A 23,397-nucleotide genomic window follows, 5' to 3' on the forward strand; every position below is an offset into this window, starting at 1 on the left:
TTGAGGTACCGATACAAGTTTAATTTGTTCAAATTGAGCCAACTCCTGGATCCCGGGTTTTAGTGATATTCTCTGGTACAACCTACCTGAATAAAACAGTCACATTTTTTCACAGCTCAAGAAAACACAAGGGACGTGAAATGCAAAATATAATATTTTAATTCACAATATATTCAAACAAGTCACATTTTTAAGACAGGAAAACAATAACATTTGTCTTCAATGAAATTTTTTTTTTCTGAACACCGTTCATGGTCAGATAAAGCCCACGTATAGACACTATTGCATTTGATAAATGTGCAGGCTTTAAAAGGTGCAATGGGTCTCACATTGGATTAGCGAATTTTTTTTTTGGGGGGGGGGCACAGCAGCCAACAACATGGGGTGTGTTTCAGAGGAACACATGGCGACAACGAATGAATATGAAACACTGGTGCTATCAAACAAGGATTCATATGTATGTAACTGCATGGCCACAAACCACTGCGAAGCTACCAGTGAAAGGTAAGAAGTTGACCTTAAAACCAGAAACATCTCAAAGAGCAGCTGACAAGATATGAAAATGGAATCATGTCAATGTACGAATACGCTGTACAGCACAAAGCGAGCAGTCTCAAAATGAATTGTCGACGTTCATCTCAATTGAAACTGTTCAAAGGGCAAGCGAGTACCAAAATGACAATTGCGGAATGATGTTTTTTGCAGACAAGCAGTACCAGTACAGAACCCAAAAAAATTAAAAGCACCAAGGATCTTCTCCAAACTCAAGATAGGTGCCAACAGAAGTTATTGAAAGAGAAATTGGCAACCAGTGGCACACATCTTGGCCACACACAGCCCTCGCTCGTCCCCCCCCCCTTTTTTTTTTTGTAAGCCATCTTGATTTTTTTTTTTCTTTACAGGTATGCTGATCAAAACCAGCTCAGCGTCAGATGCCGTTCGGAAGGTATGACTTCAAATTATGCTTTGTATCCCTGAAAGATGGAAACATTTAAGGCAAAATTAACATCCTGAAGCTGTTTCAACACAGGTACATTCACAAGGTGAACATTAACACTCAAGAATCAATCTGCTGGCCTTTACCTCTCAGTAGTGACGGGAGCAACTGAAAGTCTTCAGCTGACAATCAGGTTTAATCACTTAAGACCCTTACTACATTTAACACTTTTTTTTTTTTAACTTGATACTCAAAAACAGAAATGGCATATGAAGAACAGAGTCCAGAATCACTTGTTTTCTATGAGCGTCTGCACTTTGTGGACCAAATCTCGAGCCATCGTGAGGACCCGCGGGATGTCATGTCGCTCGGCCATTTCTGAGAAGACAAAGGGAAATCCAATGTAAGAAAAAAAAAAGGATTGTACTGCTAATTCAGGGGTGCAGATTACGTCGATCGCGGTCCACCGGTAAATCGCGGACTGGTCATGGGGCCACGGTATATACTTTACCGTTGAAAAACTTGATGATGTCAGTAAAGTCCATGTTGTTCTCCAGAATGATGTCCCTGTACATTTCCACCAGCGCCAGTGCGATGAAAAGCACAAAATGCTCCGAAGTGGTGTACGCCGCCGCCCAGATGGTTTCCCACACGGAAAAAACATCATCGTACACCATTTCTCGATAGAACAAAAAAAATGCTGTTAGCTTGAGAAGGATCCTGCCCCACGTTCGGGTTGACGCCTCACCTCTTTTAAAGTCCAGTAGGAACCATCGGTAACAGAAGTAAAAGTGGGTGTAGTCGCCATTCTGCTGCATCAACTCAAACAGCTCAGAGTCCAGGATCTATTGTGCAGACAAAACTAATCAGCTCAAATCTCGCATCTTTTGACTTGTGCGTAGGTAACGCGCATACCTGAATGAGCGAACGCATGTTGGCAAAGTGAGAATCCATGGCGCCCCCGTGAGGAAAGTTCTGGTTCATCCTTTTCATCAGTTCGGTGAAGCAGCTGAACGCCATCACCTCTACGATTAGCGCGACCGAAGAAAACAGTTGTTGGAAAACGCTAAAAGAATGAATCGTCAATCCTCCACCCTCCTACGACAATTGTGGCAAAATGTTGCCTAATGGCAGTAAAAGAGTTGGATGACCTTCGGCTAAATTCTCAGAGCCCAATAACGACGAAACACTCACCGTCGTCCAGGATAACCAGCAGGGGAGCTAGTATGTCGCACATGCCCTGGACGTAACCCGTGTCCAAGTGTTGCCACACATAGCTACGAAACATCGCAAACAGCCCCAACGAGTGATGAAAATCGTCAGAGAATTCCAATTCAACTTCCAAGTCCAGTGGTCTTTGTTACCTGCACATGATATTCCTCAGCCTGTCCAGATTTTCTGGAGTGAAGTACCAGTACGTGCGGTCGCATCGTCTGACGTCTTTGTCAATGCGATGCAAGTTGATTAGGTACATGTCCATGGTCTCTTGCTGCCAGTAGAGTATAAAAAGAGGTCAGTGAGTTTTGTTTATTCGTTAAAAGTGCAGCGGAACCGCAATCTATAATGGCCAGTTTTTCCTTTTCTTTTTTTTTGGAGCTGAACTTCGAATTCTGTGGTTTGTGGCTATTCTGCATGCTAACAGTTTACACTTACAGAGTAGATTTGTTGAGCCGACGAGTCTTCCCGTATGGACTCTGCGACCACCGTAGCAGATTCTGGTGCGGCAAACCCGTTTTCCGCATCGGGCTCATCTTCAGACAGCCCCTGGTCGGTGTCCTCAGGACTGGTGTTGCAAGCGGTGTCCACAAGATCCTCGCATGCCAGCTTGGCTCTCTGAGCCAGACACGCAGGCGGGGCCGCAAGTATCGTCAAGGGCCTGGTGTTCAGTTCTTCGAGGTTTACGCAAGCCACCCCGGCAGGAATGTCCTCCATCTCCAGAGCGGAAGGAGAGTCATCGGAATCCGGGGACTGCCACGTATGGGACGATAGAGAAAGGCTCCCGCGGGATGCCGACTGGAGAGCATCGAGTACTTGCCTGACCGGTGAGTTTGAGCAGCCCGACACAGTTCTGGCTTCAGACGATCCAGAATCCGCCGACTCAGCATTGTCTACCTCCAAGAGACAGGCAGTCAACAATTGCGAGCGCAGGCTGTCAAATGCTTCTTCTTTTTCAGAAGTCCCTGGATCTCTCCCGATGGTTGTGATATTGTTTTTTTCAGATGGATCATTTTCTTGATCGTGTCTATTTTGTGCTTGAAGGGTCTGTCCGAGTGGTGGGGCTTGGAAATACTCATTCTGAATCTCTTTTTCCAGCTTAATAACATCGGTATTGTCCGGTGGCGCTCTTCGTTCAATGAATGCATTTGCAGTATTTGTGTTTTCAGGTTTCTCCTCGGCTTCGTTCCTCTCCATCTTTTCACTCGCCAATAGGCTCTCCTTTGGCACTGACTCAAGCACCTTGACTATCCCTGGCAGTGATTCGGCTGTCGATCCCTCACTCAAGATGCCCGATGCCTTCGCAGACTGCTGAGAGGTTGCAGATATAAAAGCGGGCTCCGTTAAAAGAAGGTAGCTGTCGCAAGCCGGTGATGCTTTCGATACATTCTCACAGAATGGGTTGCTCGACACCGAGGGAGCAGCTGAGATGCCCTTTGTTGTACTCTCGTGCTCTGTTTGCACTCCTTCAGGCCTCATCTCTGGGGGATCCACGGTATCGACTGATGCAAACACCTAACGGATGGAAGGAAGGTGAGTGACCAGAGAAAAGCAGATGCGGCGTAGAACTGCATTGCTAATATGTGGAAATTGCTCCGAATGTTCTGGCCAACAGCTCTCGATATAAAATGTCGCCAAACTGACTTAATAGCTTGTAGATAAATATTAAGTCTCGGCCCCTGGAGTGCCAGTCCCCACCCAATCAAGTGTGAAATGAAAACATTTTGTTCTGTCAATTTTTGAAAATGGCTGCAGTAACGCTGGATGCACAGATGAGCAAATAAGTCTTTAGATGTCGCTTCCTGAAACTCACGCAACCTTTTAAAGATGCTGCATTTGAATCTTACCGGCGCACTACAACTGGAGTCACTTTGTGAGTGCGTGTTGTGCGGATCTGAGCTGCTGCATAGAGATGACTGCAATGATAAGGGGGGAAAAAAAGCAGAACTACATGTCAGAAAAGTACAAAGGCCACTGTAGTTCCCTTTTGACACATGGCGCTAAAACGTCAACTTACATCTGTGCTAATGGTCGAGTCCTGCTCCACCACCGGCGCTCGCTCGACACTGTTGCCGGACAAACACCTGGCGAGGGCTTCCGCGTGTTTCTCCCGCTCCTTCTGCTGCACGATGGCCTCGCAGCCTCGCCATTCCTTCATGATCTGCTCGTACATGAGACGCATCTGCTCATCAATCTGAACCCGAGACAAAGGAGAAAAAAAAAATTCAACACAAAATTCTCATTTTGAAGTAAAGAAAGAAAAAGAATACCTCAAGCCTCGATTTCTTCGTCATTGTGAACTGGTAGTGTCCCAACAGGAAGGGCCAGACTTCCTTGCGCAGTGAAGGTGCCACGCCTCCAAAATAGACCAGTCTGTGTATCTCAAGCTCCTCATAGGCCTGAAAATGTTTTTTTTGAAAGATGTATTGTGACAACTGAAAATGGTGTGCAGTCACTAAAGTCACGCTGTGCAGTACACGCACAGCGTCAATTGGGCCAAATTCCAACAGTTTCCCTCCCTTGCTAACAAAGTCAGAATAGGCCCAAACATTTGAAAAATATTCCATAAGCGATTATCTTGTGATATGGTGTGTGTTGATCAATGTTAAAAACTGCCCACGCGTAACCCCTTTCTGTGCAACTCTTACAAAGCTGTCATTGAGAAACGTGGCCCAGACGTCGGCAGAGAGACCTTCCCGCGCATCCGAGGGCAGTTTAGAGAAGACTATGGTGGTGTTGACCAGAGCAGAGAGGTGGGTGCGAACGGTGGACAGGTGACGGCAGTACGCCAGCCCTGAAGTGGAGGGGGGGAAAATAAAAAGTTCTTATGAGAACTGTTGTATTCAATGAGAGATTGGAGTGGAATTTGCACTCACATCCATAGAATGCACGGGAGATGATCTGGTACTTCATGGTGTCACAGAGGAGCTTCAGAGGAGCCCTTGGTACCGCAAATTGAATGAGATCCACGACAAGATCTTGATATGGAAAGAAGGCACTGGGACTACCTTTCCTGATTGCAGCCACTCGGCAAGGAGCTATCGGATGATCCGGTCTGAGAGCAGGAAGAGCCAGAGGACTTCCTGGGTGGCGGTTGCCACATATTCATACCCTGGTCTATCAGCTCTAAGGGCACTGCACAGAATGACAAGACGCCCACCGCCAAAGGAGAGTCACAATCTTCCATTGCCGAAACCTCATCGTAATTTAGCATTGTCCATCTATCGAACTCACTGAACTCCATTTGATTGCCAGGAAGGAGGATCCGAAACACGTAATCCGTGGCCTCGTCATCCTCTTTATCAGACACCGAGTCACATGAGCTATGCGGGCTCCTCCTCCGCAATTTGGGGAAAACCTTTCCCTACGTATGAAAAACAAAACCATTCAATCCACACCAACCCCCGGTGACAGGAAGTCCAAGAAGTAGTCAGTCATGCCCACCTTTCCTCTCTGGTTCCAAAGCGGCGGCTCCAGCTGACCGTGAGGAAGGAGGCCCGTCTCCAGGCAGGTGAGAAACTGGAGCAGGTGGCCCCCTTTGGGGAAGTGCAAAGGGGGCCTTTGGATGCCGTCCTGGCTGACCAACACCAGGGTTCCGCCACTGTTCACTGGGGAAGCAAGGTTTCAAAGTTGGCGCGCATGAACACTCCTCCCAACTTCAGAAATGAATTACCTTGCTGGTGACAGTGGAGATAGACTATCTCCTCCAAGCGAATCGTCATGGCGTAATCCCAGTAAACACTGTGGGGGAGTGAGGGATGGAAATATTGAAAACACGTTTGTCCTTATTAGAGCAACTCACTGTTGGGCCTACCTCTTCTCAGAATCCAGCTCCCCCACGTTGCCATTCATGAGCTGATTGGGCGTCCATTTGAGTGTCATCAGCTCTCCTGTTTGGTGAAGGGAGAGGTAGCCAGGAATGGCCTCCATGTCGTCCCGCTGGAGAAGCACGGTAGCAGCGTGCAGGTCAGTTGATTAGGTATGGCAAGAGTCCACAAGGCAGTATTTGATACATATCTCGTTCGTGCCGGAACCTCGTGAGATTGTGAGGTGGGATGATGCCGACAAGGCTGAATTTACAGTGCTGAGTTCAAGTGAAAAAATAAATCAACCCGCCCTCCCCACCGCCTCTCTTCCACTTCCCGGCCTAATTTGCTGCCATGAAAATGGGCACTTGGACCTGACATACCGGCTGCACCAGGACATTGTTCTTGCCAAAAAGCAGCGTGGCTCTGGAATTTTGGTGCAGGGATTCCACGTACTCTCTTGCCCACACCAGAGGGCGGTCGTCCATGCTGCCACTGGACTGCCTCTTTTGAATCTATACGGTGACCAAAAGAAAAATGAGGATGAGATGCTTAAATGGCTCTCATTCAATAATGAACTAACCAAGGCAGGCCTCCTGGAGGGAGAATCCTGTCGACAGTGGCCACTGTGGATGCGGTGCCTCTGTACGAGCTCGTCAGCTGATGGGTCCGTCCAGAAATGGTCGGCGGTCTTGACTTGGGTGTACTCCAACGCGCAGGGACCGACTGAAAGACACCGTCAAGGAACATGTCACAAAAGCAATACACCCCCCCCCCCAAAAAAACAAAAAGTGTTTTCTCAATCTGGCAAAGTTGGCAGTGTTGTGATTGGATGTTTTGACACTCGCATGATGACCACGCCAGGCTATAACGGCAATTAAATTTACCCAATAGTGATGCAAGAATTTGTCCATCCACAGGATCCATCAGCATGGCTTCTTTCTCATAAAACGTGCTACAGGAGACAAATGGATCATTTAGATGTCTCGCAGATGAGTGTGACTAACAGGATATATTAGAATGTATGCAAACGGGTACCTGGAGTTCTCCACCAAATACAGGATGATTTTATCCAGTAGCTTCTCCAGTAAAGCCGTTCGGATCCACAAATGTTTGAGGGCTTGAGGTGGAAGGTTGTTCAACTTGGTCTGTCGGCCGCAGTCGTTGCCCTGTGAGGAATTGTTCTGTTTGCTGGAAGACATGTTTAGATACCAGATCTAAATCAAATTCATTCATTCATTGAAGGAAAAAAAAAATGACAGGGTGTGCTGCGAAAGTGGAACCTCTCGACGGAATGCCCCTCAAGTGTGGTGTGCCCCCTCAGCACCTGTTTTCGATAAGTTGCTCCAGCTCTTGGACCTTGTGGCAAAGTTGCTCTGCAGGCGTGAAGCTTTTGGCCACTTTCATGAAGAGCGCCGCCACCTTGTTGCTGCACAGCAGTCCCGCGATACGCCGCTTCAGCCCGTGCAGCACACAGGCCTCCACGGTAGCTACACGCACACATCGGAACCCATTTTTTCTCAATGCAGTGGTTCCTTGACACAGGATTGCCCCCAATTTAAGTTTAAATTCTGAGCTGGATGGGGGTCCACAGAAACTCTTACCATTCCCCACCCCCGAGATTGACACCCACGACTGTAATTACACTTCGACTATAAAAACTTACCACACTAGTTTATTTCTTGATACCCAATTTTACACAGTAGCATTTTTTTTCAGAATTAAAACAAGGCTGAAACAGACTAATGACATGTCGATGGGGAAACTTGAACCCAATTTGTGCAGCGACGTACATGCAATGGGATTTCATAACTGTATGCCCCCCGCCCCCAAAAAAAGAGAAAAACAAGCAGGTGAAAGGTAAGCACAGGTGTGGACCCAAACACTGTTGCTAGGATATGAGGGACGTGAGTCTCACACGCACACACCTCGCTCCTGGTTAACATCAACACCTCCCAGGGGTGTTATCTGACTCAAATTCTTATCTGGCCACCTTTGGCAAACGGACCACGGTTACTTTCGGGAAAATAGCTGCCACCGGTGCTCATCCAAAAAGACCTAGTAAGCCATTTCATGCATGTGTAGTTAAACAAGCGGAGCTATTTTAATTAATTCTCAAAGCATAATTAATGGAACGTTCAACCCCATAGAAAATTCCTGAGGGCTTTGGGAGCTTGTTCATATTCCGTAATAGTGACTGAATATACAGTAACTGCTCTGACTTGATTAAATGATAGATATTTCCTTCTTAATGATTGGGGTCCTTGAAATACATTTTCAGATACATGCACTTGCACCGGGAAAAAAAAAAATTGTGAGTGTTCAAGCAAGTTGAGCCCCAACCACCCGCCGCCACCCGTAAAGGAAAATCATTTGGCAGAATAATATCAAAGCAATCCCAGGAAAATATGCATGTCTTTTTTTTTCTACCGCAGAATGAAACGATGTGGCTGCTGTCGGCGTGCACAAATTTCCTCGTCACCGCCTCCTCCATGATCTGTTTCACCTATGGAACAAGAAGAATCAGTGTTGATTCACGACCCATCAGAAATCTGTTTCGCCCCAGTTAAGTCCCTCCGGCAATTTGATATGATATGTTTATAAATGATTTTCTCAGGCCCCCAAATGTATTGGTAAAGCACCGGGAGAGGGGCAGAAAAAAAAAATCCTCGAGCCGTGTCTGACAACAGCCACTGCTACTCCGTCAAAACAAGCCATCAAAACAGGCACTTAGGATTTGTAGTAGACAGCGTTACCAATTTCTTCAACGTGGAGAAAAGCATACGTGACATTGTTCTGACCTTGACGAGCTCCTCAGCCACAGTATTTTCATGCAACAAGTTGGATGATTCTGCACAGTGAATTGCGGCACCAAATACAGTCATGATGCCTAAACTGTGAAATTCTTCACATTTCATTTATGTTACTCCTCTTACTTTACTGTGGGTCCTTTCCTCTGCACTATGCTCTTTCTCACAGGTTTTCAATGGGGTTGAGATCTGGGGACTGAGATGGGACGTGAGAGGAGCTTAAATATCCATCTGGGCCATACTTTTCCCCAGATATGTTATACTGTTTTTTGTAGTTGTGCAAAAAAAATGCTCTAAATAACGGTATTGTTATTACAGTAGTATTATAGTGTCTAGAATTGAAAAAGACAAAATCTCGAAATGACAAAATTGGATGCAGAACTGATAGTTTGCAGTGCTGTATGAACGGTATTATAGAATGCAAAAAAAAGCAGCCCCTCCTCATGTGTATGTTTGAGATGCAATGAGTCACAGGTGAGGGGGAAGTACCGTTCTTTCTCACTTGGGAATTAAATAAATAAAAACAGCCATGTTTTTCCTTCTCCCTATTGGGAATCAACACTGAGAGGTTCCATCTGCTCTCGCTTCAGTGCAAAAGGGATCAAAAACCGAAAAGCCACAATAAATTTCCATCGCAGTGAAAGGGAAATGGGAAAATGGTGCGCGCATGTATGTGTGAGTGCGCGCGCGCGTGCATCATCACCGTCGTCATCACCAGCATCATCACCGTCATGGCTATATACAGTGTGCATTCTTTTTTAGCTTCTGCGCCGATTCATGCGATAATAAAACGCCAAAATAGGGCCACTCAAAAGCACAACGCACCTCTTTCTTCACATTGCGCAGCAATTTCTGACGAGTCTCCTCTTCTGTCGCGACAGATAAACACAATCAATATTGCATGTGTGCATCTGGGCACGGATCATCTCAATGCATAATAAGACTGTAAATCAGAGTCAATAAGGCTTACCTCCCATGGTTGCAGGTTGCACGCGCGGCAACTGATTTTCTCGGAAGTCAACAACCCTTGCAAAAAAAAAAAGAAGCGTACTCCGTGTTCCTTGCGACTAAATTAAACCTATGTGCTACCTCTCCGTCGACCAACACCCCTTTAAAGACACAGTAACCCCCCACCCCCGATAACCGGTCGTGCAGCTTGGAGGGGCCTCAGGGGGGCTTACAGTGAAATTGTTCGCCCCCTTGCGTGTTTTTGCAGGATGCACGCGTTGGAGGTTGACGAGCTGGAGGTGCCGCCTCATTAAACAGAGTCCTTGCAATTATCCAGATGAAGCTGCGCGGGGGAGCCACGTAACTGCAACAAGGCAACCAACCGGATTTAAGTACTGTTTGGGACTTTGCTATATGATATAATACAAACAAAATCAATGATTCAACATTAATCCTATGAGTTCTGGCTTGAAGATACATCGACAAGGAAGAAGTGAACGAGGCATCTTCACAAATTGTCTGCACCGTTCAAGACTTCTGACTGGGAGGGTATATGATATAATACAAACAAAATCAATGATTCAACATTAATCCTATGAGTTCTGGCTTGAAGATACATCGACAAGGAAGAAGTGAACGAGGCATCTTCACAAATTGTCTGCACCGTTCAAGACTTCTGACTGGGAGGGAAAATGTAGTGCGAATAGAATACGGCGACAATCAAAAATAAAGCAAAGTAAGTACTGTCTGTAGGGTATAATTAATAACCCCAGTCCCCCATGCATTACATGTGCCCCCCCCCCCCCTTGGCGGCTCTGCCTTGGGACAGTATAAGTATAATTTAGTGAGTTGCCTCAACTCCTTGCAGCTCATCTGTACAGCACTAATAATTTCAATGTGGAAAGTTGATTTGACATACAAGCTGAATCACGGAACGAATTCAAATCAAGCATCAATGTGTATGAAATACTAATTATTACATAATGCAACGTAGCATATCATATACAGGTATTTGTCAATCGTATTTTTCCTTCATACGGTTCGAATTCTATGCAGGTTAAGTGGACGTACAGGACGCGGAAGTGAGCGAGGAAGCGAACAAGGAGGTACATGAGAGAATCGGAACGGGTTCCATCCCATCTTTGTTCAACAGTAGGCAGGGCAGATGGGCTGAGAGAGCGAGAGAGTTGTTGCTTTTTGTCCCGACAACCATAATCGACTGCTGCTCGACTGGCTCACTCACTATTGTCCACTCTTCTTCTGTTTTGTTTGAATAAGCGTCTGTAAGGGGGGATGTCAAAGCGAGTGCGAAGCAAAGAAGTCTGCGCAGACTGCAGCGCCCCGGGTATGTCAAACAAGCTAACTGCCTAGCCGCCGTGCTAACCTGCTATAGCCTCCAACACAACACTATATAAAACCGTGCAATGTTTGCCTGTACTGTATGACTATGGTGATGCTAACCTACAACATAGCTGATTTACTACACATAATGTCTTCTATTTGTTACGATTGTGGTTTAAATGTGTCCTTGCTAGTGTTTTTGCTTGTGTTTGTGCGCGAGCTGTAGCGAACTTTTCTGCTTCTCGCGATATTTTCATTCGTAGTCTGATGATGCTCAACAGCTGTCAATGCTGCGTCGTCGTGAATTGTAGATTAGCTGGTGAACGTTTGTTGCTAAATGGCCAGTAAGGCGGCATAATGTTTCTTATGATATTTCAGGGGGATGAATAAAGTATGTCAGTCTGTCTATCCATGCATCCATCCATGTAACAAGGGGCCAAACCGCTATCTTCTCTCTCATTTATTTGTGAATGCACATTATTCGTTTCCGTGTGTGAGAGTGGGTTCTATTTATCACATTCCGTTCGTACGCAGGGAATATAGCGCGCATTTTTTCAATTTAGTGTTGCACTGTAGCTATCATGAACCTACACTAATGCAATAGTCATGTAATGACAGTAAAGGTGTTTGTTTTTCCGTCGGCTCCTTCGGTGTAGGTAAAACGCATGCTCTCTAGTGTTTAAGTCTCAAGATAAACTTAGCCCAACCCCCATGAATGGCAAGAGTTCACAAGCATCACTGAGTACAAACATCATTTTCCACCTCATGTGCGTTTTACAGAGCCTCGCTGGGCCTCCGTCAACCGGGGTGTGTTGATCTGCGATGAATGCTGCAGCATTCATCGCGGTCTGGGACGACACAGTTCCCAAGTCCGGCATTTGACCCACTCAGTGTGGCCCCCGTCCCAGTTTCAGGTGACCATTGGTGATACCGATAGGACCACTTCTGTAGCTGTTGGCGTACCTCACACATTAATGGAGAGTTTAATGACTCGTTTTAGATGGTCCAGACACTTTACGGAAATGGAGCTAATTCCATATGGGAGCACAGCCTTCTGGACCCCTCTTCTTCCTCTTCCTCTTCCTCTTCCTCAGCTAGTGGCAAGCGTAAAGCAAATCCTCAAGATCGTGTTCAGTAAGTGACTGCCACTTACGTTTGTATTTTACTGTTGTTATTATTATGTAGCAATTAATTGGGTCACAGTGTCAATTAGAGAGAAGTACCCCATTTGAAGTTATCCTAATCTTTTCACAACACTACATGACAGACTCAAACCAAATGTGTTCTCTCCAGTCCCAATAAAACAGAGTTCATTAAGGCCAAATACCAGATGTTGGCATTCGTCCATCGCATGCCTTGTCGGGAGGATGACAGCGTGACCGCCAAAGATCTCAGCAAGGTAAGAATTTGACGTCCCATCATGAAGCCAAACTCACTCGTCTCTCTCTGTGCAGCAACTGCATTCCAGCGTTCGAACGGGGAACCTGGAGACCTGCCTGAGACTTTTATCCCTGGGAGCGCAGGCCAACTTCTTCCATCCGGTGAATGGAACTATCCCGACGATTGTTTGTGTTATTTCCTTTTCACGTGATATCATGTTGCTAATAATATGCCGTTTTTTTTTTTTAAACGGGGTCACAGGAGAAAGGAAACACGCCACTGCACATAGCAGCAAAAGCGGGACAATTGTTACAAGCCGAGCTATTGGCTGTGTATGGAGCTGATCCCGGCGCTCTTGACTCCAGTGGGAAGACCCCCATTGACTACGCTAGGTAAAGCCAGGCCAACGTGCGTCAATTACAGTCTGAGAGGAGTGTGTACTATTTTTATTTTAATGTGTTAACCAGAGCCGTAACATGGCAAAAGTGGTTGTAGTCCACCATGAGCATGGTGTGTGAAACAATGAATACAAGATGATGATGTCACATGACGGATGACTAATTCAATGAATGTAAGACTGAAGCAAAATTCAGTTGGCCAGCATGCTCAGCCGAACCATTTAGTGGTTTCCTTCCTTCAGCACATTCTATATCATTTCCCTTCAAATGTATCGTCTTACGCTTAATGCCAGCGTTTCCCAAATTCTGTACAGCCTGATAATCAATTAACAACAACAAAAAAAAAAAGAGAGCTCAAAGCAGGTCATAGAAAGTGGCACTAGGAGTTATTTCGACAAAAGCAAATTTGGAAAAATACTCATTTCAAACATTTTACTTGGAAAAACAACTGCATCCCAAACTTGTGCTCATGTCGTTTTTTTTTTTTTTTTAATATACCCGAGCGGTCGGTTCCTTACATGTTCCAAACTTGATGTTGCAGACAAGCTGGGCATCAGGAGCTGGCCGAGCGCCTCGTGGAGATCCAATACGAACTCACCGATCGCTTAACATTTTACCTTTGTGGACGAAGACCAGGTAATATTGCGAAGCATCGACCCTAAAGTTTCTTCCGCTGCCTTATGGTTGAAAGTTTGACATAGATGATTATGTTGTTACAGATCACAGATTTGGCCACCACTTCATCATCCCTCAAATGGCAGACAGGTACACCTGCTTTTATTGTTTCTAACTCTGGGGGAAAAAAAGAAGTCACAGTTACTCAGAGAAAATGACAATTTTGCGGTGTCACTTGTATGGATTGCCATAGCTGTATTATATTAAAAACAAAGAGACATGCTTTGTTTTTAATTGTCAATTTTCAAGACAAATACTTTTCCAACACTGCCTTCTTTTGATGACTACAGGAATAAGTAAGCAGCTGATATCTTTTTTGTGACTGCATGTGCACAATTTTTGGTTTCCTACGAATTCATTTTGAAATGATTTAATTATTATTATTATTTTTTTTTTCAGCAGTCTAGATTTGTCCGAATTTGCAAAAGCCGCCAAGAAGAAGCTCCAGTCTGTAAGGCGCCTCCTGTTCAATTACATATTTTTAAGTTCATATGATTGGTTGACCGGTTTTGTTTTTTTGTTTTTTCGTTCCAGCTAAGTAACCATCAGTTTGAAGAGCTTGCTATGGATGTTTACGACGAAGTGGACAGGCGGGAAACGGACGCGGGTATGATGCGGCAAAAACACTTGGCACACCAAAGACCCAACTATTAGTATACTCATAATTAAGAAATATATTTTCCATAGGATGTCGACTTTAATTTGCATGTTCTTTTCTAGTGTGTCTGGCCACTCAGAACCACAGCACACTGGTAACAGACACCACGGTGGTCCCTTTCCTGCCAGTCAACCCCGAATATTCCTCCACCAGAAACCAAGCAAGTTTTGCACCTGTTTTTTTTTTTTTTTTTTTAATGTTCATGTGTGCTGTTTTTAAATGAATGAATTCCGTCCTCAGGGTCGTCAAAAGTTGGCGAGGTTTAGCGCCCATGAATTTGCCACCTTGGTCATCGATATTCTGACAGATGCCAAACGTCGGCAGTGGGGGAACTCCTGCGAAACTCCGAAAGGTACGAAAATTCATCCGTACCGTTATTCATTTTTAGTTTATTCTCATTTATGTCGAGAGTAACCGGAGCCTATCACAGCTGAATATATTTACATTAGATAAATTACAGAAATTGTGAAAAAAAAAGCAAAATACAGCATGATCATGAGAAGGGAAACTTGAAATCATGATTTGATTTCGATGAATTGCACACACCTACTGCAACAATGACAACATCACTGTCCACTGTATGTCTTCATTAAATGTCTCTGCCTACAGAGAGTGTGGAGCTGATCCTGCAAGGAATAAACAGTCGCCACAGCAGCGAGAGCCAAGACAACGACCAGCCCGACTACGACAGCGTGGCCTCGGATGAAGATCCCGTCCAAGAGGCGACCCGCAGGGACAACGGCACCGACGGAAGAACCAAGGTTTGCCGAAGCACCTACTTCTTCCGCACACACAATGATCAATTGAATTTCGTTGACATGCACCAGAGCTCTGAGTCATCCGACTTGTCGGACGGTCCCATCACGGTTCAGGAGTTCATGGATGTGAAAAGCGCCCTCACCGCCTCGGAAGCCAAAATCCAACAGCTTCTCAAAGTCAACCGTCACCTGAGCGAAGAGCTGCGAGCCATGCAGGGCAAGGTTAGTGAAGTTCTTAACCCGGACGTGAATTGATGATGTCAACGCGGAGTCTCCCTCAGTTGGAAAAAAAACCTGAAAATGATTGGGATGTTGTTTGCTGTAAATTGCATGAATCTGAAGGCAAACTGAACCTGAAGGGAGCTTTCACCTAATTCGCAGGAAATTAATTTATTCCGTTTGAGACTTAGTGATGAGCGCACTTTAAAAATTCATAACTCACTGAATTTTGAAGCAATTTTGACGTGGTTCGCTTGACTGCGAACGTCAGACGTGTGGCTACGATTAAAAAGAATCGGTGTCGGTTAAAAATTCTTCTTCACTTAAAATGATACGTTTTACAGATGTAATCGTTGAAAAAAATAGTAGCCCCTTACCAAATTGCATCCTTTTGTGATTGTGCAAGCCCTACTTGGAAGTCAAGGCACCACTGTGTCTTAAAATAGCCGAAAGGCTTTTTCCATGAGGTTTGGCTGCAATTTCCTCCATTATTAATGCCCCTTGGACCTGCGTCACCTCTTCTGTCCTCCCCAGCTGAACTCCCTGCAAACGGAGAACACGACGCTGCGGTGGCAGGCCCCGGGCTCCCAGCACCAGGTCCAGGGGCCCGTGGGCCGACACCAGACCCGCGGCGGACGCGCCATGTCAATGTACGAGACGGGCTCCATCCCCAGACAGTGCCCCCACCGCGACGACGCCTCTCGGCGGGAGGACGGTGTCGTCTTACAGCCCTTCCCTACCAATGTAAGCGCCACGAGGGCATTTTGGCTCCTGCTCGGCTGTTGACGTGACTCAGTGTACATGGCTGGCTTGGAGCTGGTGGTGTTTTTTTTTGTTTTTTCCATTCATTCATTTCATTGGAGTTGGCTCAACTTGGTGTGACCCTTTTCTAGATAGGGAGGGGTCCTTTGGGAACGGCCGCTTCCTCCCTCCCATCCTTCCCCTCCTCCCTGTCCTGGTCGCGGGATGAGAGATCTCGAAGGGTTAAGTACTGGAGGGCTCCACAAAAAGCACTCCCCCTACCCCGCCCCGCCCGCCCCCACCCTCTCTTTTTATGCTAGCCGCCTCTCACCTGACGTGGCTGTCTTTTAAAAGTATCTCGGCTTTGACTTGCTCGCTTGTGACTTTTTCTGAAACCGAGTCGCTAAAATCCAGACGCAGGGTCCAAATGTCCTTGAGAGAAAGCTAAAATGTGCTTCATGGCCGTTGATAAAAACATTCACTATTCATGCCGGCATTCATTTGCATCGACTAATTGCATCCCTTCGCTTGCAGTCCCTTTTGCATCCGACATGTGCATGCTTGTGTGTTTTTGTCTGCGCATTTGGATCGGATGGTAATTTGTCTGGTGTCCCCACAGGGCTGCAGTTTGGAGACACACAGCGCCCTGCTCAACTATGATGCGGTGCCGACCCACTCTGAACCAGAGGATACTTGGTAAGAAATTTTTGGGGGGTCAAACTCGTGCTTTAAGTTATGCACTTTTAATATGTAAATAATAAAAAAAAAAGATCCAAACAGCAACCATCCATACAGGTTTAATAGCTCTCATCCCAATTTAAGATCTTCTCCCTCCCTCCATTTTGTGCACCTTTCAGCAGCCCCCTGGTAGCCTCAGCAGCGGTGGAGTGCGAGACCGAAGGCGAGGAAGACGCCGCTGCCCTTCCGTGCACCGAGGACGTCATCTGTAAGACGGAGCAAATCACCAAGAATATTCAGGAACTTCTGAGGGCCGCCCAGGAGACCAAACACGAAAGGTACGCCATCCCTCAATTGTGATTTTTATTTTTCACAGAAATTTGCACTTAACTGATTACTTGTCAAAATGGATCATTTGGAGACCTTGTTTATTATTTTTAAATTGTCCAACTCCTTGGAATGTCAGCCTCTCGACAGGAATGGGAGTATCAGGTATCTGTAGCTAAACACCAAAGCAGACTGCGGAGCTTGGTGTGAAATAGTTAAGATAAGATAAGATATCCTTTAGTTGTCCCACACTGGGGAAATTTACATTGTTACATTGACCACCGTTCTGCGCTGCTAGTCCCGCAAAACGGGGAAATGAATACTTCAAATTAAGTATGCATCCAGTAAATGACACCCGTTCTACCACTGACCACACATGTGTTTTTGTCTGTCTCCGGACAGCTTCCTACCATGTTCGGAGAAGATTTGCTTGGCTGTGAAAGAGATGGCCGCTCTGTTTCCCAAGGTAACGCGACACCCCTCCACAACAGCAGCACGTGTTTACGAAACACCACCACACAATGTGCATCATGCGGACTTGCCTATTGAATTTTGAATATTGCTCTTTGACAATAGATTCTGAACCCTTCTCTCTCTCTCATCTCATCTCGTTGTCTTTTCCTGGCAGAGGCCGTCCTCGGAGACGGTTCGCGGCTCCCTGTCGCTGCTCACCACCAGCGCCGGCCGGCTGCACGGCGAGTGCCGCGGGCCGTGCCCCCCCGCCGCCGCCGACGTCCAGCTGGTCACGCAACAGGTCATCCAGTGCGCCTACGACATTGCCAAAGCCGCCAAGCAGCTCGTCACCGTGACCACCAAAGAGAACAGCAACTAGCCAGGACCCCCCCCCCCCCCCACCCCCTTCAACTCAATTCAACCCACCCCCAAATGGTCACTTCACGTCCTTGAGAACTACATTCCTTTATCTTGGAAAATTGAACAGTATTTATTATTACCTTGATCGTGAACCACAATGATACGTCAAGACCAGGGGTTCGCAAACTTTTGTGTCCAGGGGAGAAAGAAATCTAATCAATGGGCCATAGGAATTGAAAAGTTGATTTTCTGAAAGAGTAAAAAAGTCCTGACGATATGGACATATTAAAAATGATCCGACCTAATAGTTCATTAAAAATTGTTTGCTTGAATCCAGTTTGGAAACCCCTGGTTTTCGACGGAGGAGAAGATATTACCTCACAACCGCCACAGCTAGCAATTAGCATTTCCCTGATAGCAAAGGCGTGATTACATAGATTTGTAGCCAACCTCACTTTCAGTCCATGTGCTCCAAAACAGATAGGATATATCGCCATGGCAACGATGATAAACCCTCGGTATTTGTGGAGGATAAAAGCCGAGCCCTGCTGCGAATAGAAAAGAAATATGAGAAGCTGACCGCCCCGCAAATGTTTGGATATTTTGAATATTAGTAGTTTAAACCATGAATATGTCACATACTATCCTCCCAAAACACTTAAATAACGATAAAGATAATTGATTTTGAAATATGCACCGGAATTGCCCGTATATAATGAGCCCACCATTTGTTAGCTTGAGCTTTTTTGCAATAGTCTATACGCAGATCAGAAACGAAGCACTGTAGAATCTGTAACTTCCGCTAACAATCCAGGCTGAATATTGCTCCTTCCTAACCTTAAAAACAAAACCAAAAAAAAAAGCAAAAACAAATGACACCGATATCGCTTCAAAATACTTCAAAATTGCTTTTTAAAGCCTTACATAACAAGCAGCGAATAGGTGAAATTTTCAGCAAATAGCCCAGGGGAAAAAAAATGTGAATTTGTGAATAGCGAACCACCAATAGTCAGGGTTCACTGTATCTGACATCAGTGTTTTTGGTTACAGCCAGACTTTGTGTGTGTGTGTGTGTGTGTGTGTGTGTGTGTGTGTGTGCGCGCGCGCGCGCGCGTGTGTGTGTGCGCGCGTGTGTGTGTGCGCGCGTGTGTGTGAGAGTGAGTGGTGTCCTTAGCGGCTCATGTGAAATCCATTTCAAGAACGTGATGCAAATGATGCGGAACCTCGAAAGTGGAACCACAGTCCAAACGTTGCCATCGTGAAGACCTTTAGTCAACGCACGGTCATCGTTTCAATTCAAATTTTGTCTGTAAGTATAAGAATTAGTGTAAGACAACTAAAACCGACTGATTTTATTTCTGACAGCACCCCACTAAACATATATCAGGTAGGGTAGTCTTTGTATCTACTGCCATTTAGTGGCAAGTAATTGTTCTGCCTGTCACTATATGTCGTTGAACAAAAGACGCATGCATGATAGGGGTAAATCGTTTCTAGACTGATGGAAATTCGACAGTTTTATCTCACTGATAAGTTAGCAGCTGATGCCTCAAGATCACTCTTTTTTTTCTTTCTTTTTTTAACCATCACACTTCCTCATTTGCTGTCAGTGGTCCCCTTCTGTGGTGCCATCACAATATTAAAGTAAACAGAAACTACTCCCTTTGTTGAATTGCGGCACTTTGGTTCGACTTGGGAGGTGTATACAAATGTACGTATCAATGTAATTATCAGATTGAATGCAAAACCTTTTGTCGTATTTATGATCGTGCGTGTCATACCTCTTAAGAAAAGTAGCAGTTTTTATTTTTCTAATTATACCCGCAACCTAATGGTCAAAATCATTGTTTTCCAAAGTCAAAGTTTTCTACTTAATTTTACAACAACTAGTTAATGATTATGGTAATCATTACACCTCTAGTTTCCAAATGTTAACAACATGACTGTGATGCATTTTCAACACAATACCCAAACTGTTTGGAGCCGTTGTTTAGGAAACTTGGATCCAAGTACATGTGCCCTTTGGTAAAATCTGTTCTCGTGTGTCACTTTCAGTCCTGAATCTTAAGCGTGGAAAAAGTAACAGAATACCTCGGCCACACTGAGTCCAGTGAAGTGGGTCTAAGTTACATCTGTGGTTTAGAAGTGTCTGAAAGGCAGACAAGAGTTAAGAGCTGCCATTCAATGTCATCTTGTTTTGTTTATGCACTGTAATGCAAAAAAAAAAACCACACAAAAACAAACAGCAGCTTATATACCATATACAACACAATTCTTTCCAACTTTGAATATAAAATGTTGCCTTTAATTTAACAGATGCCATTTATTTTCCAGCTTGTTGTGTTTGTATTCTTAACGTGTGCCACAATTTACTACATTTAGAATGAAATGGGAGAAATGTCACACTTGGTACTTATTTCCCACACCTCCCTAGCCCCCAATAACCCAGAGTATACCCAACAGCAAATAAATAAACATATATTTGATATGTGGCTTTGATATTTGACTTTTTGTATGATTAGGCCATGTTGTGAATTTAGCCTTTGGGCAAATGTATTAAAACATGAATAGATGGACATCCACATTTAATTGAAGGATTTTATTGCTTTAATGGAAAGATAGATAGATGCTGGACATATTTAATGTTTGAATCAACAGGTAAATAAGAACAAGCAACAACCCTGTATAATTTCAAATATTTTAATTGTGAATTACCCGAACATCCGTTGCATTTTGTAGAGTTACAGTATGACGACGCAAGTGTCCACAATGATGTGGCCTAAAGCGTCGTCATCACCGCGCGACTCTTCGAGAACAACTTTCTAAAGTTAGACTATTGCAGTAAATACTTTTGAAATGAGAGTAGAAACACGTTGATATGATTCAAATAAATTTTTGAATGAAATAAAGGGAAGGAGTGACACCTGAGCCCAATTGCGAGCTGACAGGCTCCTCCTAGCCGGGTAAAAGCGACTTCCGGGTTATTTTGGTCCGGAGAGCAGCTCAAAGAAGGAGGCAGTAGTAAGAAGACGAAAAACATGTCTCTGCTTCTGGACAACCGATTCGGGGAGCTACCCCCAGACAACTCCGTCAACACAAAACTCTTTCTGGAGACCGTCTCACACCTTCCGTCCTTCTTCGGTGAGCAACCACAAAAAGTCCACTTTCGTTTGATTTATGCCTCAACTAGTTTTGAGATGTGACCTCATTGGTGAGCCTGCTCATGTGATACAGATGTGCTTGGTTTTTAGTGTTGACACCTGGCCGAAGTGCACTGCATGCACTCTTATCCGGGGTCAGCCGGGCAGCGACAGGTTTTGCTGGCACTTTACGCAGCGTTTGCATTACACGATGAGGGACCGTTAGGAACATCGTTCAAGTGGTGTGCACACAACAGAAACGCACACTTATGGCAACACAAGACGGCTTTATTCAGTGCATTGAGTGTAGGTTATCATGTGCTTCACATAATTAAAAGTAGGATATTTAAAAGCATTTACAAAAAAGAACAAAACATTTAAATACAACGTCAAGAAACAAAGTGTAACTTGCTAAACTTTCCTAAAGAACAGTACCATTTTTTTGCGGTGGGGAAGGGGATTCATGAGTCTTTTGTTGAGGATCAACTGAAATGCTCTCACAGGTGACTGTATTTATGTTCTCGAGTTAAAGAAACGCTCACACATGTGACTAAAACGCTCTCCTCCACACGAGTAAAACACCCATACTCTCTGATCTAGTTTCACAATTCAAATCACGCACCTGTTCCGCTTTTGGTGGTCTTCTTTGGTGACATGATAGAATGCCACTCTGTCATATTATGCTGCATTTTTTTCAAACTCAAACCATCTCTAAACAGAGTTTGGGAAATGACATGAATCCACCTTGTTGATACTGTATATTGAATGGCACGTGCAGCTCAATGTTGGTATTCTAAAGTCATTAATATTGGTGAATTGAACATAATTGTCTTGATAATAGCCACAATTCACAGAGTTAAATGGTACTTTTGTCCCCCAGACTGTTTGGGCTCCAAAGTGTTTTCGCTCATCAAGTCAGACATTAACGGCAACATCACGGTGAGAGAGAGAGTGTGTGTGTCTGAAAGTGAATGACTATGTAAGTGTGTGTATGTGTGTCTGTGTCTGTGAGGGTGCATGTCGATATGAGATTGATGGTGTGTATGTACAAATAAGTGTATAGTTGAGTGTGTGCTTGTGTGATTGAGATGAATTCCGTGTCTATCATGTGAATTGCTACATTATGAAAGTGTTCTTTGGGCGTGCGTGTGCCTACAGAAAATTAAGGAAGTGTACTTGAAGGACCCGCAACGGTACGTCACCCTGCAGCATATCCTGGAGTCCGAGCGGCAAGACCTCTGCGCCGAATGGCCCAAAGCGGGAGCGACGCTGGCTCTCATGTGGCTCAAGAGGTGAGGCAGCAGACACTACGTTAGGTACACCAAATAACCTTTAAGGGTGGGTGAGACTCCACAACATGTCTTTAAAAAAAAAAAAACAATATGACTGACTAGGCGTCTGTTTCTGTCCTAAAGGGGACTCCGTTTCATCCAAATCTTGCTGCAGAGTTTAGCAGACGGCGAGCGAGATCTGAACCAGCCCAACCTTATACGCGTCAACATTACCAAAGCCTACGAACAGGCGCTAAAGAGATACCACGGGTGGTTAGTGCAGAAGATTTTCAATGTGAGTACCTGGAGAAAACCCACCCATCCCTAGGAGAATAGAGCATGCAAAACAAAGTGGTGCCTCTCCTAAGTTTTTGGGACAAAAAACCCCCATTAATTTTTAATCAATTTGGGCCTTGGTTGGGAATTGAACCCGTGTCAGCATGAAATACAGTCCAGCATCATTTACTCCCACACCGGGGCACGCAGGCTTCCTCTAGTGGCACATGAAAGAATCATCAAAATGTTCAAACTCAGATGTCACAGCGGTTTTAACATTTCTGTACTTAAATGTTCAGTTGTATTTCTTCTTCGCTTCTTAGTTTTTCACCATCTTGCAGACGGCGCTGTACGCTGCTCCCTATCGGTCCAACTTCCTCAAGGCACTGTCGAAAGGAGAGGATGTGAAAGAGGAAGAATGTCTGGAAAACCTGCGTCACTTCCTGGTCAACTTCGCCGCCACTGTGGACGCAATCTATGATATGTACGCGAGGCTCAACGCGGAGCTGGACTACGCAGTTTGATGTCAGAGCGCTGTGTCATTTATTTACCTTCCATGTGTGATTTTAATGTATTTATTTTGTTATTTTGCCTTATAACAGAATCTGTGGAGCCTTACATTTGAGCAAGCGTTACTTTTGAGTGTTTTTCTTTTTGTTTTGTTTTTTTTAATGCAGCGCTCCTGCTGCGGTTGAACAAGATTTCATGACTACAGCTGCTGCCTTAATATGAGCGGACTGACGGACAACGTTGTCATAAAATATGCAAGATGCTTACACAAGAAATGATGACACAATGACACAGTTCCTAAAAGGGATTCATTTTGTCCACATGTCCGGTGTTTGATGAAAGCATGTGATTATTGTTTAATGCTTTGTGACTATAAATTGTTAACGAGAGTGACTTTTACCTCATTCTCTGTCTGGTGATGAACGTTGTATTTGAATAGGACTTTTTTTCCCCTCTAATTAAAAAAAAAAAAAGCGGTCCGAAGTGGCTCTCAGGA

General features: G+C 44.9%; 3 protein-coding genes across 6 annotated transcripts; 2 read left to right on the forward strand and 1 right to left on the reverse strand.

Annotated features, from left to right (window-relative positions):
* Window positions 1–141: 141 nt before the first annotated feature.
* On the reverse strand, window positions 142–9,878 carry sgsm1b (small G protein signaling modulator 1b). Of its 2 annotated transcripts, XM_086135667.1 has the most exons (25): window positions 9,739–9,878; window positions 9,594–9,637; window positions 8,389–8,464; window positions 7,286–7,448; window positions 6,997–7,149; window positions 6,846–6,913; window positions 6,542–6,684; window positions 6,342–6,473; window positions 5,967–6,091; window positions 5,826–5,893; window positions 5,597–5,760; window positions 5,387–5,516; window positions 5,161–5,287; window positions 5,029–5,093; window positions 4,801–4,946; window positions 4,423–4,551; window positions 4,170–4,346; window positions 4,000–4,068; window positions 2,591–3,667; window positions 2,302–2,426; window positions 2,132–2,214; window positions 1,853–1,962; window positions 1,686–1,782; window positions 1,449–1,616; window positions 142–1,315 (listed from the first exon to the last, which is right to left on the reverse strand). In XM_086135667.1, exons 1-25 carry the CDS (start codon window positions 9,743–9,745, stop codon window positions 1,227–1,229), a joined length of 3,735 nt encoding a protein of 1,244 aa, XP_085991793.1. In that variant the 5' UTR covers window positions 9,746–9,878; the 3' UTR covers window positions 142–1,226. The 2 variants fall into 2 exon arrangements, with proteins under 2 accessions (XP_085991793.1, XP_085991792.1); XM_086135666.1 differs by having other exon boundaries at window positions 1,449–1,782.
* Window positions 9,879–10,060: 182 nt separating this feature from the next.
* Window positions 10,061–20,203, forward strand: LOC147191704 (ARF GTPase-activating protein GIT2-like). Of its 2 annotated transcripts, XM_086135669.1 has the most exons (22): window positions 10,061–10,452; window positions 10,773–10,822; window positions 10,995–11,061; window positions 11,838–11,971; window positions 12,058–12,191; window positions 12,351–12,456; window positions 12,512–12,598; window positions 12,699–12,829; window positions 13,377–13,471; window positions 13,555–13,600; window positions 13,910–13,961; window positions 14,045–14,117; window positions 14,231–14,328; window positions 14,409–14,520; window positions 14,778–14,929; window positions 14,996–15,148; window positions 15,680–15,889; window positions 16,039–16,128; window positions 16,506–16,582; window positions 16,744–16,902; window positions 17,294–17,357; window positions 17,520–20,203. In XM_086135669.1, exons 3-22 carry the CDS (start codon window positions 11,010–11,012, stop codon window positions 17,721–17,723), a joined length of 2,229 nt encoding a protein of 742 aa, XP_085991795.1. In that variant the 5' UTR covers window positions 10,061–10,452; window positions 10,773–10,822; window positions 10,995–11,009; the 3' UTR covers window positions 17,724–20,203. The 2 variants fall into 2 exon arrangements, with proteins under 2 accessions (XP_085991795.1, XP_085991794.1); XM_086135668.1 differs by having other exon boundaries at window positions 14,778–15,148.
* Window positions 20,204–20,694: 491 nt separating this feature from the next.
* LOC147191705 (glycolipid transfer protein-like) lies at window positions 20,695–23,290 on the forward strand. 2 transcript variants are annotated; one of them, XM_086135994.1, is made up of 6 exons: window positions 20,695–20,845; window positions 21,725–21,783; window positions 22,003–22,136; window positions 22,260–22,410; window positions 22,733–22,875; window positions 23,069–23,290. In XM_086135994.1, the coding sequence occupies exons 1-6, from the start codon at window positions 20,743–20,745 to the stop codon at window positions 23,121–23,123; spliced, it is 645 nt and encodes a 214-aa protein (XP_085992120.1). In that variant the 5' UTR covers window positions 20,695–20,742; the 3' UTR covers window positions 23,124–23,290. The 2 variants fall into 2 exon arrangements, with proteins under 2 accessions (XP_085992120.1, XP_085992121.1); XM_086135995.1 differs by having other exon boundaries at window positions 22,733–23,290.
* Window positions 23,291–23,397: the final 107 nt, after the last annotated feature.

This window comes from Hippocampus guttulatus, chromosome 17 (genome assembly GCF_054856545.1).
Source record: "Hippocampus guttulatus isolate MCC_2025c chromosome 17, RoL_Hgut_1.0, whole genome shotgun sequence".
NCBI classification, from domain to species: Eukaryota; Metazoa; Chordata; class Actinopteri; order Syngnathiformes; family Syngnathidae; genus Hippocampus; species Hippocampus guttulatus.

Bases quoted from the DNA above. Each gene is read 5' to 3' on its own strand.
- LOC147191705 (XM_086135994.1), top strand. From the start codon at position 20,743: ATGTCTCTGCTTCTGGACAACCGATTCGGGGAGCTACCCCCAGACAAC. The intron at 20,846-21,724 runs GTGAGCAACCAC...TTTGTCCCCCAG, and splicing joins ACACCTTCCGTCCTTCTTCG to ACTGTTTGGGCTCCAAAGTG. The intron at 22,137-22,259 runs GTGAGGCAGCAG...TCTGTCCTAAAG, and splicing joins GCTCTCATGTGGCTCAAGAG to GGGACTCCGTTTCATCCAAA.
- LOC147191704 (XM_086135668.1), top strand. From the start codon at position 11,010: ATGTCAAAGCGAGTGCGAAGCAAAGAAGTCTGCGCAGACTGCAGCGCC. The intron at 12,192-12,350 runs GTAAGTGACTGC...TGTTCTCTCCAG, and splicing joins AATCCTCAAGATCGTGTTCA to TCCCAATAAAACAGAGTTCA. The intron at 13,962-14,044 runs GTAAGGCGCCTC...TTTTCGTTCCAG, and splicing joins CCAAGAAGAAGCTCCAGTCT to CTAAGTAACCATCAGTTTGA.
- sgsm1b (XM_086135666.1), bottom strand. The intron at 6,685-6,845 runs GTAAATTTAATT...GGTGTCTTTCAG, and splicing joins AATTCTTGCATCACTATTGG to TCGGTCCCTGCGCGTTGGAG. The intron at 1,963-2,131 runs GTGAGTGTTTCG...CGCTAATCGTAG, and splicing joins GCTGGTTATCCTGGACGACG to AGGTGATGGCGTTCAGCTGC.